At 44.5% G+C, this 15,480-nt stretch overlaps 5 protein-coding genes across 5 annotated transcripts; 3 read left to right on the forward strand and 2 right to left on the reverse strand.

Moving 5' to 3' along the window:
* Positions 1 to 1,436: 1,436 nt before the first annotated feature.
* N7469_007656 (putative hydrolase) lies at positions 1,437 to 3,762 on the reverse strand (the record flags this gene model as incomplete). The annotated part of the gene is made up of 8 exons (XM_056646574.1): positions 1,437 to 1,737; positions 1,797 to 1,927; positions 1,991 to 2,131; positions 2,194 to 2,412; positions 2,470 to 2,876; positions 2,927 to 3,111; positions 3,169 to 3,385; positions 3,435 to 3,762. 8 exons carry the CDS (start codon positions 3,760 to 3,762, stop codon positions 1,437 to 1,439), a joined length of 1,929 nt encoding a protein of 642 aa, XP_056500015.1.
* Positions 3,763 to 7,172: 3,410 nt separating this feature from the next.
* On the forward strand, positions 7,173 to 8,159 carry N7469_007657 (uncharacterized protein; the record flags this gene model as incomplete). Its single annotated transcript, XM_056646575.1, is given in 4 exon segments — positions 7,173 to 7,382; positions 7,416 to 7,563; positions 7,630 to 7,791; positions 7,804 to 8,159. Coding segments are annotated over 4 exon segments (876 nt in total), but the record flags the coding sequence as incomplete, so codon positions are not given.
* A 713-nt stretch (positions 8,160 to 8,872) lies between these two features.
* On the forward strand, positions 8,873 to 9,486 carry N7469_007658 (carbohydrate-binding module family 13 protein; the record flags this gene model as incomplete). Its single annotated transcript, XM_056646576.1, has 4 exons — positions 8,873 to 8,970; positions 9,034 to 9,146; positions 9,197 to 9,287; positions 9,348 to 9,486. 4 exons carry the CDS (start codon positions 8,873 to 8,875, stop codon positions 9,484 to 9,486), a joined length of 441 nt encoding a protein of 146 aa, XP_056500017.1.
* Positions 9,487 to 11,862: 2,376 nt separating this feature from the next.
* On the forward strand, positions 11,863 to 12,488 carry N7469_007659 (uncharacterized protein; the record flags this gene model as incomplete). Its single annotated transcript, XM_056646577.1, has 2 exons — positions 11,863 to 12,071; positions 12,155 to 12,488. The coding sequence occupies 2 exons, from the start codon at positions 11,863 to 11,865 to the stop codon at positions 12,486 to 12,488; spliced, it is 543 nt and encodes a 180-aa protein (XP_056500018.1).
* Positions 12,489 to 12,828: 340 nt separating this feature from the next.
* N7469_007660 (uncharacterized protein) lies at positions 12,829 to 14,286 on the reverse strand (the record flags this gene model as incomplete). The annotated part of the gene is made up of 1 exon (XM_056646578.1): positions 12,829 to 14,286. One exon carries the CDS (start codon positions 14,284 to 14,286, stop codon positions 12,829 to 12,831), a length of 1,458 nt encoding a protein of 485 aa, XP_056500019.1.
* Between the last annotated feature and the right edge of the window lie 1,194 nt (positions 14,287 to 15,480).

Here is a 15,480-nt window from a genome sequence, read left to right on the forward strand (position 1 = left end):
ATGCCTCAATCTTCTGTGCGGGCTATCGTATGAATCAACCGGAATTTTTCATTACTATAATCAGCAATGGAGAAGCCTCTTCTAGAAATAGCCTGTTTTGACGAAGAATCCGCTGTTAATGCAGCGAAAGGAGGGGCAGATAGGATCGAGTAAGTCCAAGCAGTACCACTTCGGCCGGTCTTCAAACAAATTTGCTATTATCAAGTGCGTCTCCAATGCACTATAACTACAACATTGCATGAAAATCTGGGCAATTCACAAACAAGTCCCCCGTCCTTTTTACTAATTCAGCGATAGACTCTGTCAAGACTACGTGTCTGGGGGGGTTATCTGCGGATGCCACAGTGCTAGCCTCACTGAAAAGTCGTTTATCGATTCCCATTTTTGCGATGATTCGTCCTCATGCTAGAAGCTTCTACTACGACGACGTAGATTTTGAGGAGATGGGAGCCACGTTGGAAAATCTGAAAAGCGTCGGAGCTGATGGATTTGTTTTTGGTATTCTTCAACAATCCAAGCAAGACCAATCGAATGAGATCGACATCAAACGTAATACCCAACTTGTGCAGTTGGCTGATGGCCGACCATGTACTTTCCACCGCGCATTCGATTTAATACCGGAATCGAGATGGAATACCAGCTTGTCAGACTTAAATAAATGTGGATTCAGCTCTATTTTGACAAGTGGTGGCTTCGCGGGGAACAAGGCAGAAGACAATATTAGCGCTCTTTCAAGGCTTTTTCGCTGCAATTTGTCGTCCAGTCCCGACTTGAAAAATAGGGCGATCAATGTTATCGTCGGCGGTGGCGTTAGATCCACAAATGTACGCAGATTATGGGAAGAAACCCGTTGCCGAATTTTTCACTCAAGTGCCATTATAGGCGACGATCATATCGTCTCTATAGAAGAGGTGTCAGAGATGAAGGACGCCATTGACAAAGCTTCAGGTGGATTACAAGATTGATTGACCGAAACGGGCCGTTGAAAACCGAATATGTACTTAGTATCAGGAGATATAGTATTAGTGCTTCCCATATTGCCTGACCAACCTGCAAATTCAGTTTTAAGTATTTTCGTAAACTAAAAACATTAGCTTACTGCTACCAAGATCAATTGGGCATGCATATATATCGTATATAAACAGTATAATATATTATCAAGACTTCTGGATTCTCTTGAAAGCACTGCAAAGAATGGAGTGTTAGGTAACGCTCCATTATTTTCTCAGCCTGTGCATTATTCAAATATTGATGGGCGACCATTGCGACAAGGGCCGTGTTTACTTCACCTCTTCGAGACGAGGCATACTCTTAGGGTTTGATCCGAAACAGGTATTGATATTGCGCTCGTTGACCATGGCAATATGCAGCAGAGCGATGACAAGACTATGCCAGCAAAATATATCCGAAGATTTTGAGAATAAAACTAAAATTATCTAAGGAGCAGATGTGGTGGCATTGCCGCGAGCCGCAGCTGCGTCGTAGAGTGCCTGGATATCCTTCTTCCATTGATCCTCATCGACACGTTTCAGGCGGCGATCGTAAGTCATCAAGCCGTTGACTTCGCCTTCCACGTCCGTAGTCTGGGTCCAAACACCACCACTGCAAGCGAAGCGCTTCACCTGATCGGCAAGTTCGCCAAGTAGAAGATGGCTGCGGTAGTTCCATGCCTCTATAGTCTCATCTATCTCGTACGTTTGATTAATGGTGTCAATGGCGGCTTGATTGTTCCAGAGGCTAGAGACAAAATCTTGGTGAGAAGCTTCTTATCTGTCATGAAATTAGAAGAAACTTACTGCTCGATCGAGACGTTATTTCCAACACCTCCAAACTCGCCTTGAAACCCAATTCGCGTCTCATCATAAGGACTTGAATTGATCGAGTAAAATGGTGTGCCGCATTGCGGGTTGGCGTAGTGATGATTATCCTAGTGAATGTAAGTGATCTGGTCAATAGTAAAATAGTCAATCCCTTTCGGAGAAGCGCTTACACTGAAATCCCCGACTCCGTGATCGTACCACCCAGTAACAGAGTCTACTAGACGAGTGGGATCCAACTGCTTGACGCGGTTGGTTAATTCAATCTCTGGGAAATAGTCTGTAATTTGACCCCAACCCTCGTTATAGATGACCTATCGATGTTAGTTAGAAACAAAACCTTTTCTTATCTTACTTTCCGGCGAGTTAGCCTCACCCAAGTAGCAATGCTGGGGAAGCTCTTTAATTGATTGATCAATAAATCCAGCTGGCGTGCAAACTCAGTTTGTTGCTCCGCATTGGGAAGGATAGGACTGCTGGAGCAGTCATCTGGGTTGGTCTTAGACTGTGACGGACGCAGAGATGGCATATCCTGGATAACAAGAAGGCCGAGTTCATCACATGCCTGATAGAACAATTCGGTCTCAACTTTGATCTGTTGAGAAAGGGGTTAGCTAAGATTATAAAACACCAATCAAGCATGATTACTTACATGCTTGCGGACCATATTGAAGCCTAGGCTTTTCAGAACTTTGAGATCATAAATCATGGCCTCCTTTGTGGGCGGAGTGTGGAGTCCATCTGGCCAGTATCCCTGATCCAAAGTGCCGAACATAAAGACAAACTTGCCGTTCAGTATCGGACGAACAACGCCATTGATCTTTCCTTTGGTAATAGTACGGAACCCGGTATAGCTCTGGACCTTGTCATTGCCAAATTGAACGGTGACGTTGTAGAGCGTTGGCGAGTCAGGAGACCAAAGATCCGGAGAGTCGACGCTGAACTGAAAAGGTCGATTTGAGGGTCCGCTGTGGGTCTTAAGCACTCTTCCATCCTCATGGATTGTAATCAGCACATTTGAACTGGCATTTGCTGCCGATGTGTGTACAGTGACGTTGACTGGTCGAGCTGTAAGCGAAATGATTGAAAACTGTCATGAAGCAACTTACCTTGGCCATCCATGTCAGCATCAAGATCAAGCTTAGTTATATAAGCTTGTGGAACTGCCTCCAACCAGACTGTCTGCCAGATTCCACTGCAAGGAGTGTAGAATATGTGGCTAGGGCGTAGGGTTTGCTTGCCGATGGGGATTACAGCGTCACCATAGTCGGTTGGATCATGGACAAAAACAAGTCTCAAAATGAGCTGTCAGCTTTTGGTATAGTAAGTAAGACCTTAAGAAATTTCTCACAGTTCGTTCTCTTGGCCTATTTTGACATGCTGTGTGATATCTAGGGAAAATCGAAAGTAGCCTCCTCTGTGAAAACCAGCCCTCTCACCATTCACAAAAACAGTGGCTTCGTAATCAACAGCATCAAAATTCAAGAGAATCTTCTGGTTCTCCCAGGTTGAAGGGACCTTGAATGAGTTTGAAAACCAAGAATATAGGGTGAAGAACTCCTGGATGCCTGTAAGGACCATTAGTGTGGACTTTTTAAAGGATTTGGAGGGACGTACCAGATAACCCGCTTTCAAGGCATGATGGAATTAGTACTTTTCGTCCAAGCTGTTGGCCAAATGGTGGGGTCTGAACAGCATCTAGGCTTGAGGCATTTTGGTAGTCCCAGACGCCATTAAGATTTTGCCATTTAGGGCGTTGCAGTTGAGGTCGTGGATACTCAGGCCAAGGCTCCGTGCCCACTTTATCCGTCCACGGCGTTGTTAGCGGTGGTTGCTTAAGTGAATAACCAGCGCCTCCATTCTGTCTAGATAAGATATCATACTTGGAGGTAGCTGCACTCGTAGCTGCGAGCAGCGAGAGTATGATGCATTGAGGCAAATACATCTTCTATTACTACTGGTAATTCAAATGCTGCCAAGACTCGCGTGGGGAGAAACGATCGAAGAGCATTCGAAGGTGCAGTCTGGGGTCTATGTATTTAAGATAGCTCGCGGACAAACAAAAAGGAAATGGCCGAGCCATCGCTCCATTCCCGCTAGGGTGTAGCAAGGAAGAATTACCCACCAGGCTGGGCACGCTAGAGCCCCTGTTGCTGCATGGGAGAATGCTTTGACCAGGTCTGAAATGCCCGCCGCTCTGCCTCACAATGGCATGTCTCCAAAAGGCACGAGCCAACCCCGCAAATTGGGGACATGGATAGCTTCATTGCAGAGGCATCAGTCGTACCTTGCCATTTTTGTGTACCAAAATAAAGATACACTGTGCTATAGGCCCCGCTGCTTGGCAAGTCAAAGAGTGAGCTGGCGCCGAGGCCGTATGCTCAACTGATCTACCTGCTGCAAAGGAGCATTCCGTAATTTCATCAACCAAACAGAATCCCGTATGCTAAATGAGTGCTCTTGTATTGCTCGTTGAAACTATAGTGATAGACCCAGTACACATAGACTGCGTTCTTGATCATCTTTGGATGGGAAAATCGATCAGGATAAGCGATGCCCGGCAATAGCTTTCTTAACGCCGTGGCCAGATCTCAGACCCAGGGAAGACCGAATAGACCGTATGAGATATGCAGGGTAGCCAATCGAAGCCAAGATGTTCGAGTCCGAACGGCCCTGGATTCCTTGCTCATGTAGCGGAGTGGAGTATCAGGATTAAGACAAACAGAATGATGTGCTCGTACATAAAATGTACCTATTGCAACTCTCTGTGCCTTGGCAAAGAAAGAAAGACTTTCTCCACCTTCACAGGCAGCATTTATAGGCCCTTCAAATAATATTCTGTATTGTTCAAGTCCACTTGTGTCTTTGTCCCTCTTGAATCAGAGACAGTATCAGTCTTTGTTTGTTGATCAATGCCCCACCCCTTGCATCCGCACTGATCAGATGTCGCGCTATTAAAGCTAGCTGTCCTTACAGTGATGCAAAAGCAGAAGACTTTATGTTCACAATGGTTTTATCGAACAAGATCCACAAGTTAATGGATCCGCAGGTAGTTTTTAACAACGAAGACTTACCTCGATGTTCCGTTGCAGCCGTGTTTAAGTTCAATCAAGCCCAAGAATAAGAACACGAAAAGGCTCGTGCCCTTTTTCTCCTCTCAGCCTTCGACTTGGCATGCCGATCTCTTATTAATATTGGGAAAAGAGGAGTTATCGGTCCACTATTCTGCCGATGAGATTCATGTATTGTCAGACTGTACTTCCCGTTCAAGCACGGAGTTTTACCTATTACAGTACTTTTGGCCTTGGCCTTTGTGAATGGATTTCCTTAATGCAGTGGTGGCTAGCTCCACCGTCGGGTCACTCGGCCTTCTGAATGGGTATGCATATCTATGAGGGGTCCGTGATCCGCATGGGGTAATGAGAATGCGGAGACGACTAATATTCCGATTCCAGAGGATCAATAGATCAAGATTTTCAGGGGTGTTTATGTATGTACATGTGATCATCTAGCTAGTTAGATAATCTGAAGAGGCCGGGTATAATTAGAATAGAAATGGCGATTGATCAAAAATGGGAAATTTTGTTCTGCGAGCTTGGCCTGGAAGAGACTGGTTAAAGCCGACCAAATAAATAGTATTCTAATTGTCGCTTTCTCTTCAAATAATTATCTAACAATGAATGGCAGAGATGTCCTATAAAGAGAAAGGGGAGAAACCTCCACTTTTGCATCCCTCGAGGGGATGACTGCCCTGAGTGCTTCAGCCCTCTGGGATGTTAATTTCTAACTTCTAATACCCGGCTAACATATGGTCTGTTATATATTATTTTGTAAAGGTGCAACTATTCTTTCAATCTAAATGCGATGTCCATAGAGCACCTTTCTCTTCAAATCTGTCTCTCAAACGATTCTGACCCGCTGGTATTTCACCAGTGGGACAGACGTTGTTAATTTTGCTCAGTCTGGGGTCTGCATAGCATGTGAGAAATACTAGTTCCTTTGAAGGGCAAGAAGACTTCGTGTTCTATCCTATAGACACCTGTTCAGTGAGGCTCACTGAAGGGAGGTCTGGACTTTTAACTATGGATAGTAATTGGATCTACTATTCTCACTAAAAGTATTTTTTTTTTCAGACTGACTGAAAACAACTTTTGTCGTTGGAATCTAATAGTATCGACTATGTGGCAATTCTTTGGTTTCAAATCATCACCAAAATCGATCAAATAAGTATTCTTAAACTGTACGTATATATATCCAGGAGATATCAATATTGCTGTTACCGCGGTACTAAAAAATTCCAAGAGCAGAATTGTCGATCGGCGACCAGACGGAGTTGGCTGGCCAGTAGAGGCGGGGGCCCATAGGATACTACAATAATACGAAAAATCATTGAGAATACTATAAAGATACGGTATCGTCGAAGAATACGGTGGCGGTTATTGTATCTAGCTGTATCCCAAATATGCGGCGCGGCACCATGGAAATACATCTCAAAATAGCTTTCCTGTTTAGCCCGCATTAGTCCCACTGGCCTCCTAACCAACACTAAAAATTAATAGTCCTGTAGACACCGCTTCCGCAACACCCGAAGCGGTGTAAATTCTCAGAGGAATTACCCCTCTTTTTCAGATCATAGAATCAAGGGACTATAGTAAGTTTTGTGGGTCATGCCCACTCATTCGCCCAGATAAATCCATACGTAACAACAAAAGCCACTACTTGGGACAGACTAGTTCAACGATTTACAGATCTGTACAGTACCACTTGTATACACATTCTCTCTCGAATCCTCTTTGGAGAGGCTACACCTCTTAGTTATCCTACTCCTGACGGTTTATCTTGGTAGTATTGCAGTACAATTTCAAAGCACAGTTTAAAATAGCTTCTGTATTTAGACTGCATTGGTTTCATAGGCTTCTAGAACATTGGCCGTACAAACTAGTCGAGCAGAAGCGATCTGCCTTGATTAAACAGTTACTAGGCCGTATATTGGGAAGTGCACGTGACTTGGTGCTCTACGGATTCTCGGGGGCTTGGCGGACCCTCTTCAAGCTGCGGGCCTCAAAAAATGTGGTGGAAAGACCAGCGCATCATGTTCTTGATCATACATAGCAATCTTAAAATGCAGTCAGGTGTTTCTCGTAGTATGCGCTTCAGACCACTAGGAGGCAATTGCCCTTTCAAGTTCAAGCAGCAAGGTCAAAGCACGTTCAGACTTGTAATCGTGGGTTGCGATTGATCTGACGGTGCTGGATCGGGTCGACCCGCTCCTAGGAACGGCGCTAGCTCCCCCACATGAAAGCACGATCAGTAAACTGCCACTAATTTCCTTGGCTAGCCCGGTGGGGTCATATGATGAGGCTGAAGACGTGCTCCTCTTCCAGCTCGTGGGAGTCTGATAAGTGCTCTCAACATGAATCACACAAGAGATTATTTATTCTATTATGGCATCGATATAATTCGGGGATAATAACAATTGTGGACTTCAGATTGGACAAAATAGTGGCTCAATCCACACTGAAACCTATCTATCTCTGGATAGAACATAAACCGAAAACAATCAAAGTCGCCTGACTAATAGTCGCACCCCTTCTAGAGCGACCTAGAACTCTGCCTAGCCCTCTATCAATTGTTCCATGCGCGTGTGACCGCGACTTCGTTAATCGTGACATCCTGTTTCGTCGGATACGTGAGAAAAGCTCCGTCCCAGAATCGATAAGAGTCCTGGTTGGGCTGGATGGTGTGGGTAAGAGTGAATCGACCATTTCGCGGCTAGTTGCTCACAAATAGAAGAAAATCGCAACTGCTATAGAATACTTCTCTCAGATCCGATCCGAGTCGTCAGCGACATGGGTTTTAAGTTTCCGGAATATCGTGGACCAGCTTAATATCCCAGGTCATCAAGATCCCAAAATTAACATATTCAATCTGGTTGAGAACTGTCTACGAGATGAGAAGAATGGGAAACGGATTTGTATTTCTTGAGATGCTGATGACGATGAGTTTCTTTGTTCGCTTCTGACGGCAGGAAATGGAGCTCTAATGAAAGAGTCAACGAATATCTTAACAAAGCCACCACTGCAATACGTCTCTAGATACCGAAATGGATCTATCATTGTCACGAGTCGAAGTGCAGAGGTTGCGTTAAAATTGATTGATCACAAGGGCTTTATTGAAGTGAAGCCCGATGGAGAACCTTGTAGTGCCCCGCTTCTACCAGGCCGCGATCAAAGATTAACTAAACCCGTAATCAAGCTTTTTGTCGGCACCGGAAAACTAAGATATTCCGACCCACCTCGATTTTATTGGCTGGAGAGCAGATGCACTTATAAATGGCGTCAATGTGTTACAATCCAGTCTAGACCTTTTTATGTTGCTTTTTGGGCGGCTTATACCAAGAGTCTACACCATGTTTGAATAGACTTTGGTGTAGATTAGATGTCATTTGACGATCCGTTTGCGGGACATAAGCTTGTACTTTTGTAGGAAATACTAATGACTTTTGACATCATGATCCATGTAAGCTGTTGTCAATTTATTCAGTTGCCCATTCAAGAATTCAATTGACCGGTCGCTACTTAGACTGAAAGATGAATGCGGATACGTTAGGATACGATACAGAACTAGACCAGTCCAGAGCTCTCTTGGATCAACTAGTTACAACATGCATCATTATCAATGACTACTTAATTAGGACATGTCTAGATGTGCTGAAAATGCTTTGGTTGCGTCAAAGTGATAAATACGATGAGCAGATTGTTATAAAGATTTCCTTTCTCAGGCCTCATTACGTCGATATGGTTAGAGCAACTAGGATATTCCTGTAGAAATTCCAGATTCGGTCGATATCTAGATAGCCATCGGAGTACGAGACCAGTAACAGACTGTGGACGTAGGGGGGGTTCTTTTGAAGCGTGGAATAGAAAAGGCAGATTATTTAAATGGTGGACGGGAACCATCAGAGTCACACATTATTTTGTGTCTTCAAACCCCACATTTGTCTCCTGAAAAACATTCGTACTTATATCATAATAATTATATTTTCATCCCGAACCATGTCTTTGATCAAAGACAAACAGTTTTACTACCTGAACACTGATGTGCAACCTGGACAAGTTTTAAGCACAGAGGATGGTTCTACTCTTGCCATATGGTAAATCCGCCATTGTTTAATAACTCCTTAAGTTAAGTAATAGATACTCTAACGTTGTAAAAGGGAATCCACTGGTGGGCCTAACCAGCAGTGGCAAGCTCATAAAATGGCAGAACCTGGCGAATGGGCCTTTCAATCAGCAGAGTATCTCAACTGGATTATGGCTCCAGGTATCGGTATTGCCCATATAATAACCAACAGCTCCTCCCGCTAACATATAGCATAGGCGATGATCAGCAGCTGCAGCTGTCGTCGCTTGATCCATCACTGAACCAAATATTGAGGTGGAAAGTGACAGGGCCCGCAGACGCTAAGACGTACGTTGATCTATGATCTATAACTACTATTCTCTTATTACTAAGCTAAAACGAGCACAGAATTAAAAGTGTGGCGTATCCTGGTCCTCCTCAGGAGGTTGCGGATCTTCAGGGTAAAGATCCCAGCAATGGAACTCCAATAATCCTCTACCCCTCTAATGATGGTCTGAACCAGATGTGGGGATTTGCGCCTGTCTAAGGACTGCGATAGGGTGGTTTGCGCAATTGTCGCGGTAATCCGCCTTGATATGGGTTTTTTCCCTAATCGGATTTAGGTTTTCCCTATATCATTATGCGAATGCAAAGGCTGGTCGTATTTTCATGCAGTATCGATTTTAGTGCGGGGAGCAGGCCAATTCTTTTGTAACTAAGTATAATGCGGTTTCCTGGGTGATGTCTGTCTCAAACTTTCGGATCTTCAAACTTTGATTCTACCGTACCGTTGTGTACGACGCCTCAGACGCATTCAGGCCTCCCGGTTGCTAGTAAAGATACGTCGTTCGAGTGCGTCAAGTAAAACTCCCATACTTGTAGAATGTTTTGTATACCCCGAGATGATTAGAAGCAGGCGGTTTCCGCTCCTTCAACTTGACCGGCTAGCCATGTTTGACTGATCCTTCCTGGGAATGCTTGGTTCTTGGTGGCTCATCTGTAGATGACCGCTTATGTCGCAGGGTTCGTAACACCACTTTGATATCTCGGACTCTTTTCTGTTCTTCCGGGATTTTATGGATTACTTCTATGTTGCGACAATTTTTTCAATAATATATGTCCCCGTGAGAAAGCATACGAAATCTGCTACGGATCCCTGGGACCAGCTGAAGTGACCACAGGAGCGTATAAGTAGGTCGTTGAAGCCTTGATGCCCCTAGACTTATAGGGAGAGCCCCCAAAAGCAGCCGTATACCTCCTGCGACTGAGTGGAGTGTTTGCGGGTTCGGCACCTAACATTCAACACACGAGTGTAGCGAGCGAAAATAAATGATGAGACTCAGTATTCTGACGGTAAAGTTGGTGGTGGGGTATGGTGAGGCTCCATGAAAACTTCTACATCCTTATCAATAAGAGGGCAGGTCTATCCTATAGGCCTTGTTCCAGTAAGGCTCGCCGGAGTAGACCTGGGCAATGAGCGGCTCAATTAGCGGGAAAATCGCTCAAAAAGTGGAGTGAAGCTAGTTCTTGGCAGAATTGTAGTATGCAAAATCTTGGCAGTAATACAGTGATAGTATAGTCATAAACTATTAGCTATACTGTTAGCCAGCGTTGTTAGCCAGCATGTTCTTTATACAGACCAACTAATGATTGGCTAATAAAAATATACCGCTCATGAGCCGCTCATAAACAGCCATGGTACCCATTATATCCTCTTAGGCTTCGCCTTGGCATGCCGATGTCTTTCTTCCTGTTGGGAAACAGGAGTTTTTAGTCCACTAATCCGCCAACGAGCTTTACCAATTGTCAGTCTGCTTCCTGTTCAGGTACAGAGTTTTACATAGTGCAGCCCTGTGTCTCTTTGTGATTGGACTTCCCCACTCGCGATGATATGATGTAAATTCAAAGGGTTGTTTCATTCTTTATTGTTTACTTTTTGCTGCTGCTGCTGCTGCTGTTATTAAACCCCTAATAAGAACGCGTCAGACTCCCGCGAACCTTACTTATTTTGAGAGACACGTATTAGTATCAATGCATGACTGCTTCAATCTAACCGTTTTCGAACATGTAGAAATGGGCGAGCTCATGTATACTCTATTTTTGATATGCAGCTATATTTGTCAACCGAGATCACCTTTACTTCCGTAGGAATGTATCGAACTACGTGGAGGGGTCTTCTGTGTGACATCGGCATCAGCCCGGGTTAACACTTATAGACCCATTTGAAACCAAACCAATCGGTTTCTTTTCTTTTAGTTCGTTGATCTTCCAATCCAGGGCTAAGAAACAACTGGATGCAGCCTGAACCCTGATCATAATGGCCACAGAATGCGAGCCCTCCAATATTGAAGTTCCTCCTCCACTTGCAGTAAACTCTTGCAGTGAGTCATCAATTGAACTGCGTAGGAACTACGTAGATCAGACTTATATGCGAGTAAGTTTTACTGTGGCTCAGTAGGTGATGCAGTACCTTAGTATATGTACAGGAAAATAGTGAATCAATTATTCAGCTGTTCACAAAGCTGCAAAGCTACTTTCTATCCTAAAACATCTTAATGGAGCTTTGAGATGCGATCTGCGTAGTTAGTCACAACCAGAAACAGTTGAGATACATCCATAGTAGGTTGCACATCATATTTACTATGTAAATTTCATATACAATAGTTTCAAGAGTGAGTGGGTTCAATTGATTAAATCAGTGAATGTTCGAGAGAGCTATGTTAGGCAAAATAGGAGGCTAGCAGGTAGCTGGGTCATGTGCTAAGCGAGTAAATGTGTTTAGATACAGTGTGAACGCCACGCACGATCTTTTCTTTCCGTCGTCCCCAAGTCACCGTTTATGTTATTGATCAGTCAGAATACAGTGAATTTAAATTAAAAATAGAAGTTGTTGATTGTAATAACCAATTGCTTAATGTAGGTCATGGCCAATATCACAAACACCACCACTCCCTCTCTGCACGGTGCTCCTGACCCTGAAAAACCAACCTCCTGTGTCACCAATCTCCAGAATACAAAGACTCTTGACCTGACAACGGGGATATTTTTCATTTGGATGGCAGTTCAGGTTATCATCGAAGTACTGCCAGCGTGGAATGATTATCTGATTCGTTGGCTTAAATCCTCTCGCACGTAGGTGGAAATTGTTGCACTTCAGGGAATACAATATGTTGTTTGGAATCGAATCAATATCAACAGATACTATAGTCATTGAGATTCGTGTCTCCGTTGTGGCCTCCTTCAGGAGGCATGGGTATCAATCATTCGAGAGGAACTTCGTGGAGCCGTTCAAGAGCTCAAAGACTTCATACCCGTCGCCGAGTCCATCATAATTGGGCGGCAAAAACTCTTGCGGCCCTGGACACCACAGCAGAGCAGACTCAACGTGACACCAAAACTTGCAATGTTGCTATTGAACGCTTGGTCGAACTTACACGGATGCCGAGAGACTCAGGTACGGGGTCCGCAGTGGACCAGCTTACTGGAATAACCGGTCTCGACCACGCCCCCCTGGCACGATCAATTGTTACAGGATTCAAGGAAAACTAAATCTGGGAATTTGGGTACGTTATAGACATCTGAAATATGTCAGAGGCAAATTGTCAAAGCGGAGTTCCATAGTCCTCGGCCTGGAATTGTTGTACGTATATTCGATATCGTTGATACCTCATATCTTTGTTCTGAGGTTTTGTGCCAGACCTTATCTTAAATATTCTCGTGAAATATTCCATTCTACGTACATAGCCACTGCGGCCATAGTATGGTTGCAGTGGTTCCTTGAAGGAAGATTGTAAAAATAATATTGATTGAAAGTTTCTCACGAAGCATCGATAGAATCGTGTTCACTAGCAAATACAGCAAAGACAAAACCAGTAATAATTCGGTATAACTACTGGCTCAAGCCGAAGAAACCTCCAATTTCTTTTCCAATACGTTGAGTATCCAACTCCTCCAAATGCTTGAGTTTGTTATACGCCAATACCATTAATATCAACTCCTCGGCGTCATCCATGTAGAAAGAAATATCGCCTTCTTTTGGAAACTCACAGAGCAGGTGAAGGTGATCATGGAGCGCCTCCTCAATCGTCAATACATGGGATATCCACCGGTCTTCAAGGGCTTCTTTGGCGGTATCCACGTCGACAATATCAGTTATCAGCTGTTGTCTCGCCAGGTGTTCGAGAAATTCGTGTACACGTGGCATCAGGGATCGCTGCCATGATATGATCGCTATGAGTTCATCCTTCAGGTGAGGGGGTCCACCTCCTTCGAGCACCACTTGACAGGCTGAAGCTAGACCCGAGTAGCAAAGCTGCGCACCTTTTGGTCCAAGATCTTGAAGATAACACTCAATCACAAGATCCTTCAAGTCAGTTTCTGTTTTATCGCTGGCTGAACTGGAAGCGCCGAATGCCTCTGGTGACTGTCTAGGATTACCGCTTCCGCGGATTCTGCCCCAGAATGAACGAAAGGAGTCACGCGATTGCAATAGCAATTCGTGGCGCTTCTGAGACGAAGCTATTTGTGTAATTGTCGTTGCTAATTTCCGAGTGAGTATGAAATGCGATCTATTGTAGGACAAAAGTGCACGGATCGAGGGGACAGCAAGAGGTGTAGACGTGTGCTGTCCGGGCGCAGCGAGCAGCATCTCATCGACTATTCGAGTTCTATGCCGAGAGATACGGCCCTCCGAGTGTGTAGTAATTTCCTCGACAAATGCTGCTCCAAACATGGAGCACCTTCTATGTCCCGAACCGGATGTGTATGAAAATGATCTTTCATTGATGGTAGAAGCTGTCTCGACAAGGATGTCACGCTGGTGACCAAGGTCAGGGGCCATCGTGGTCCAGGTTCCCGAATAACAAGCTTCATTGATGAAGAGCAGACGGACGTTCCGAGGCAAGACTGAAAGCGCAACCATCATTTCAGCTTTTGTTAGAGTCTCTTTTGGACCGTACTGGGTGTCCATGACAATAGCCCCTGAACGCTCGCCGTGGCCTATCATAACGATTATGATACGATCACCGGGCCCGACTTCACGCGAGACATTGGCTATCCAAGCCAAAACAGAACGTTTCAAGTGACGAGTCTCTAGCTGGTAGAATGGGGTAAACGCCTCGTCGTTGTCGTAGACTTGAGTACGCTGTCGTAAATCCTCACGTCCAAAAATGAAGGGTCCAAATATGTTGGTGATATTTTGGAGATGCCTCCCCGATAGACAAGTTGGATCCAATCCGTCTGTTTTGAACTTCTTCGAGATCACGACAAAGTCTGTAGCCAAAGCTAGATCGGTGTTTCCGCCGCTAAAAACGACGAGGGAGAAGACAGATTTCCTTTGCTCAGTCATGATGGTGGATGGGAATAGATATTTTTCTCGCAAGGCTTGGGGTTTATCATTGTTTATTTTGCTGGAAATCAAAGGAGGGATGAACCGAGATATCACTTGATCTGTTGTTCTATGACAATGTCCGTGTCTTTGTGATGTACCATTAGGCATCACGTGAATAGTCACGTGGAGACACACATCTAGCTAGGCCTCGCCAAAAACCCGCCCACTGCCCAAACCCGCCGGTGAAGACCCAGCCTGTTAAATTAGACCTGGGAATGAGCATGCTTATGAGCGGTTTTTTGAAAGGCCGGCTCATCATGAGCGCTCATCTCATGTGCTGGGGTGCTCATGAGCATACTCAACCCGCTCAAAAGTGGAGACTATTTTGCATTATTTTATGCCAGTGATTTTGTTTGTAATGTAATTAATCTGTTAGCTATGGTCAATTACCAAAATTACAGCGCTGGCTACAGCACTGGCTAAAAATCTAGATTACAGTTTTAGCAATAGATATAATTGGAATTCAATTTATTTGGCCTAATTCAATATAAATTCAATTTAACTACTACTACTGTCTATAATACCACTGCATTACTGCCAAGCTTTTGCATAATAATGCAATTTTGCCAAGAACTAGCTTCGCCCCACTTAATGAGCGGTTTCCCGCTCATCAAACCCGCTCATGAGCGGGTGCCCAGGTCTAGTTTAGATGAATGCCACGGATCTTCAAATGTCATCAAATCGAACAGCCAAAGAAAGGGTAAACAAGTTCGAGCTTCCACTGTCTTGAGAGTAAAAACTGATTCAGCAATGCGGGCCCGCATACCTAAAATACCTGTCCGAGGATGACGTGAGCGAAGACGAGTTGGAAGCTGCGTTCTTGACGCTGAAACTCCATGGACCATTCAATATCTTCAATCACAACCATGTTGCAAGACTCGGTCCCGTCGTCGTTACAACAACAGTACAGCGTGACCGTGATTCCAAGGACCAGCTTCCTCCACCTTGAGACAGTGTGTCGTTTTTTTCTTCTTCGCCTTGCTTCCCACCCGAGATCCACGAATGTGTCCGCCTTTTCTAAGGCCTTTCTGTGTTTTTGCGCTTCCCATGGTGTCTTGGATCCCTCCGTGTCCTAATTTGTCTTGCCATTGGCATTTTGTTTGTTTTGGGTCTTTTAAGTGTGTTTGTTATATTTCTGTTCTATACCCGGTA

The sequence above is a fragment of the Penicillium citrinum genome (assembly GCF_028827155.1).
Source record: "Penicillium citrinum strain IBT 23319 chromosome Unknown utg000006l:1.0-3011923.0:1.0-3012962.0, whole genome shotgun sequence".
NCBI lineage: Eukaryota > Fungi > Ascomycota > Eurotiomycetes > Eurotiales > Aspergillaceae > Penicillium > Penicillium citrinum.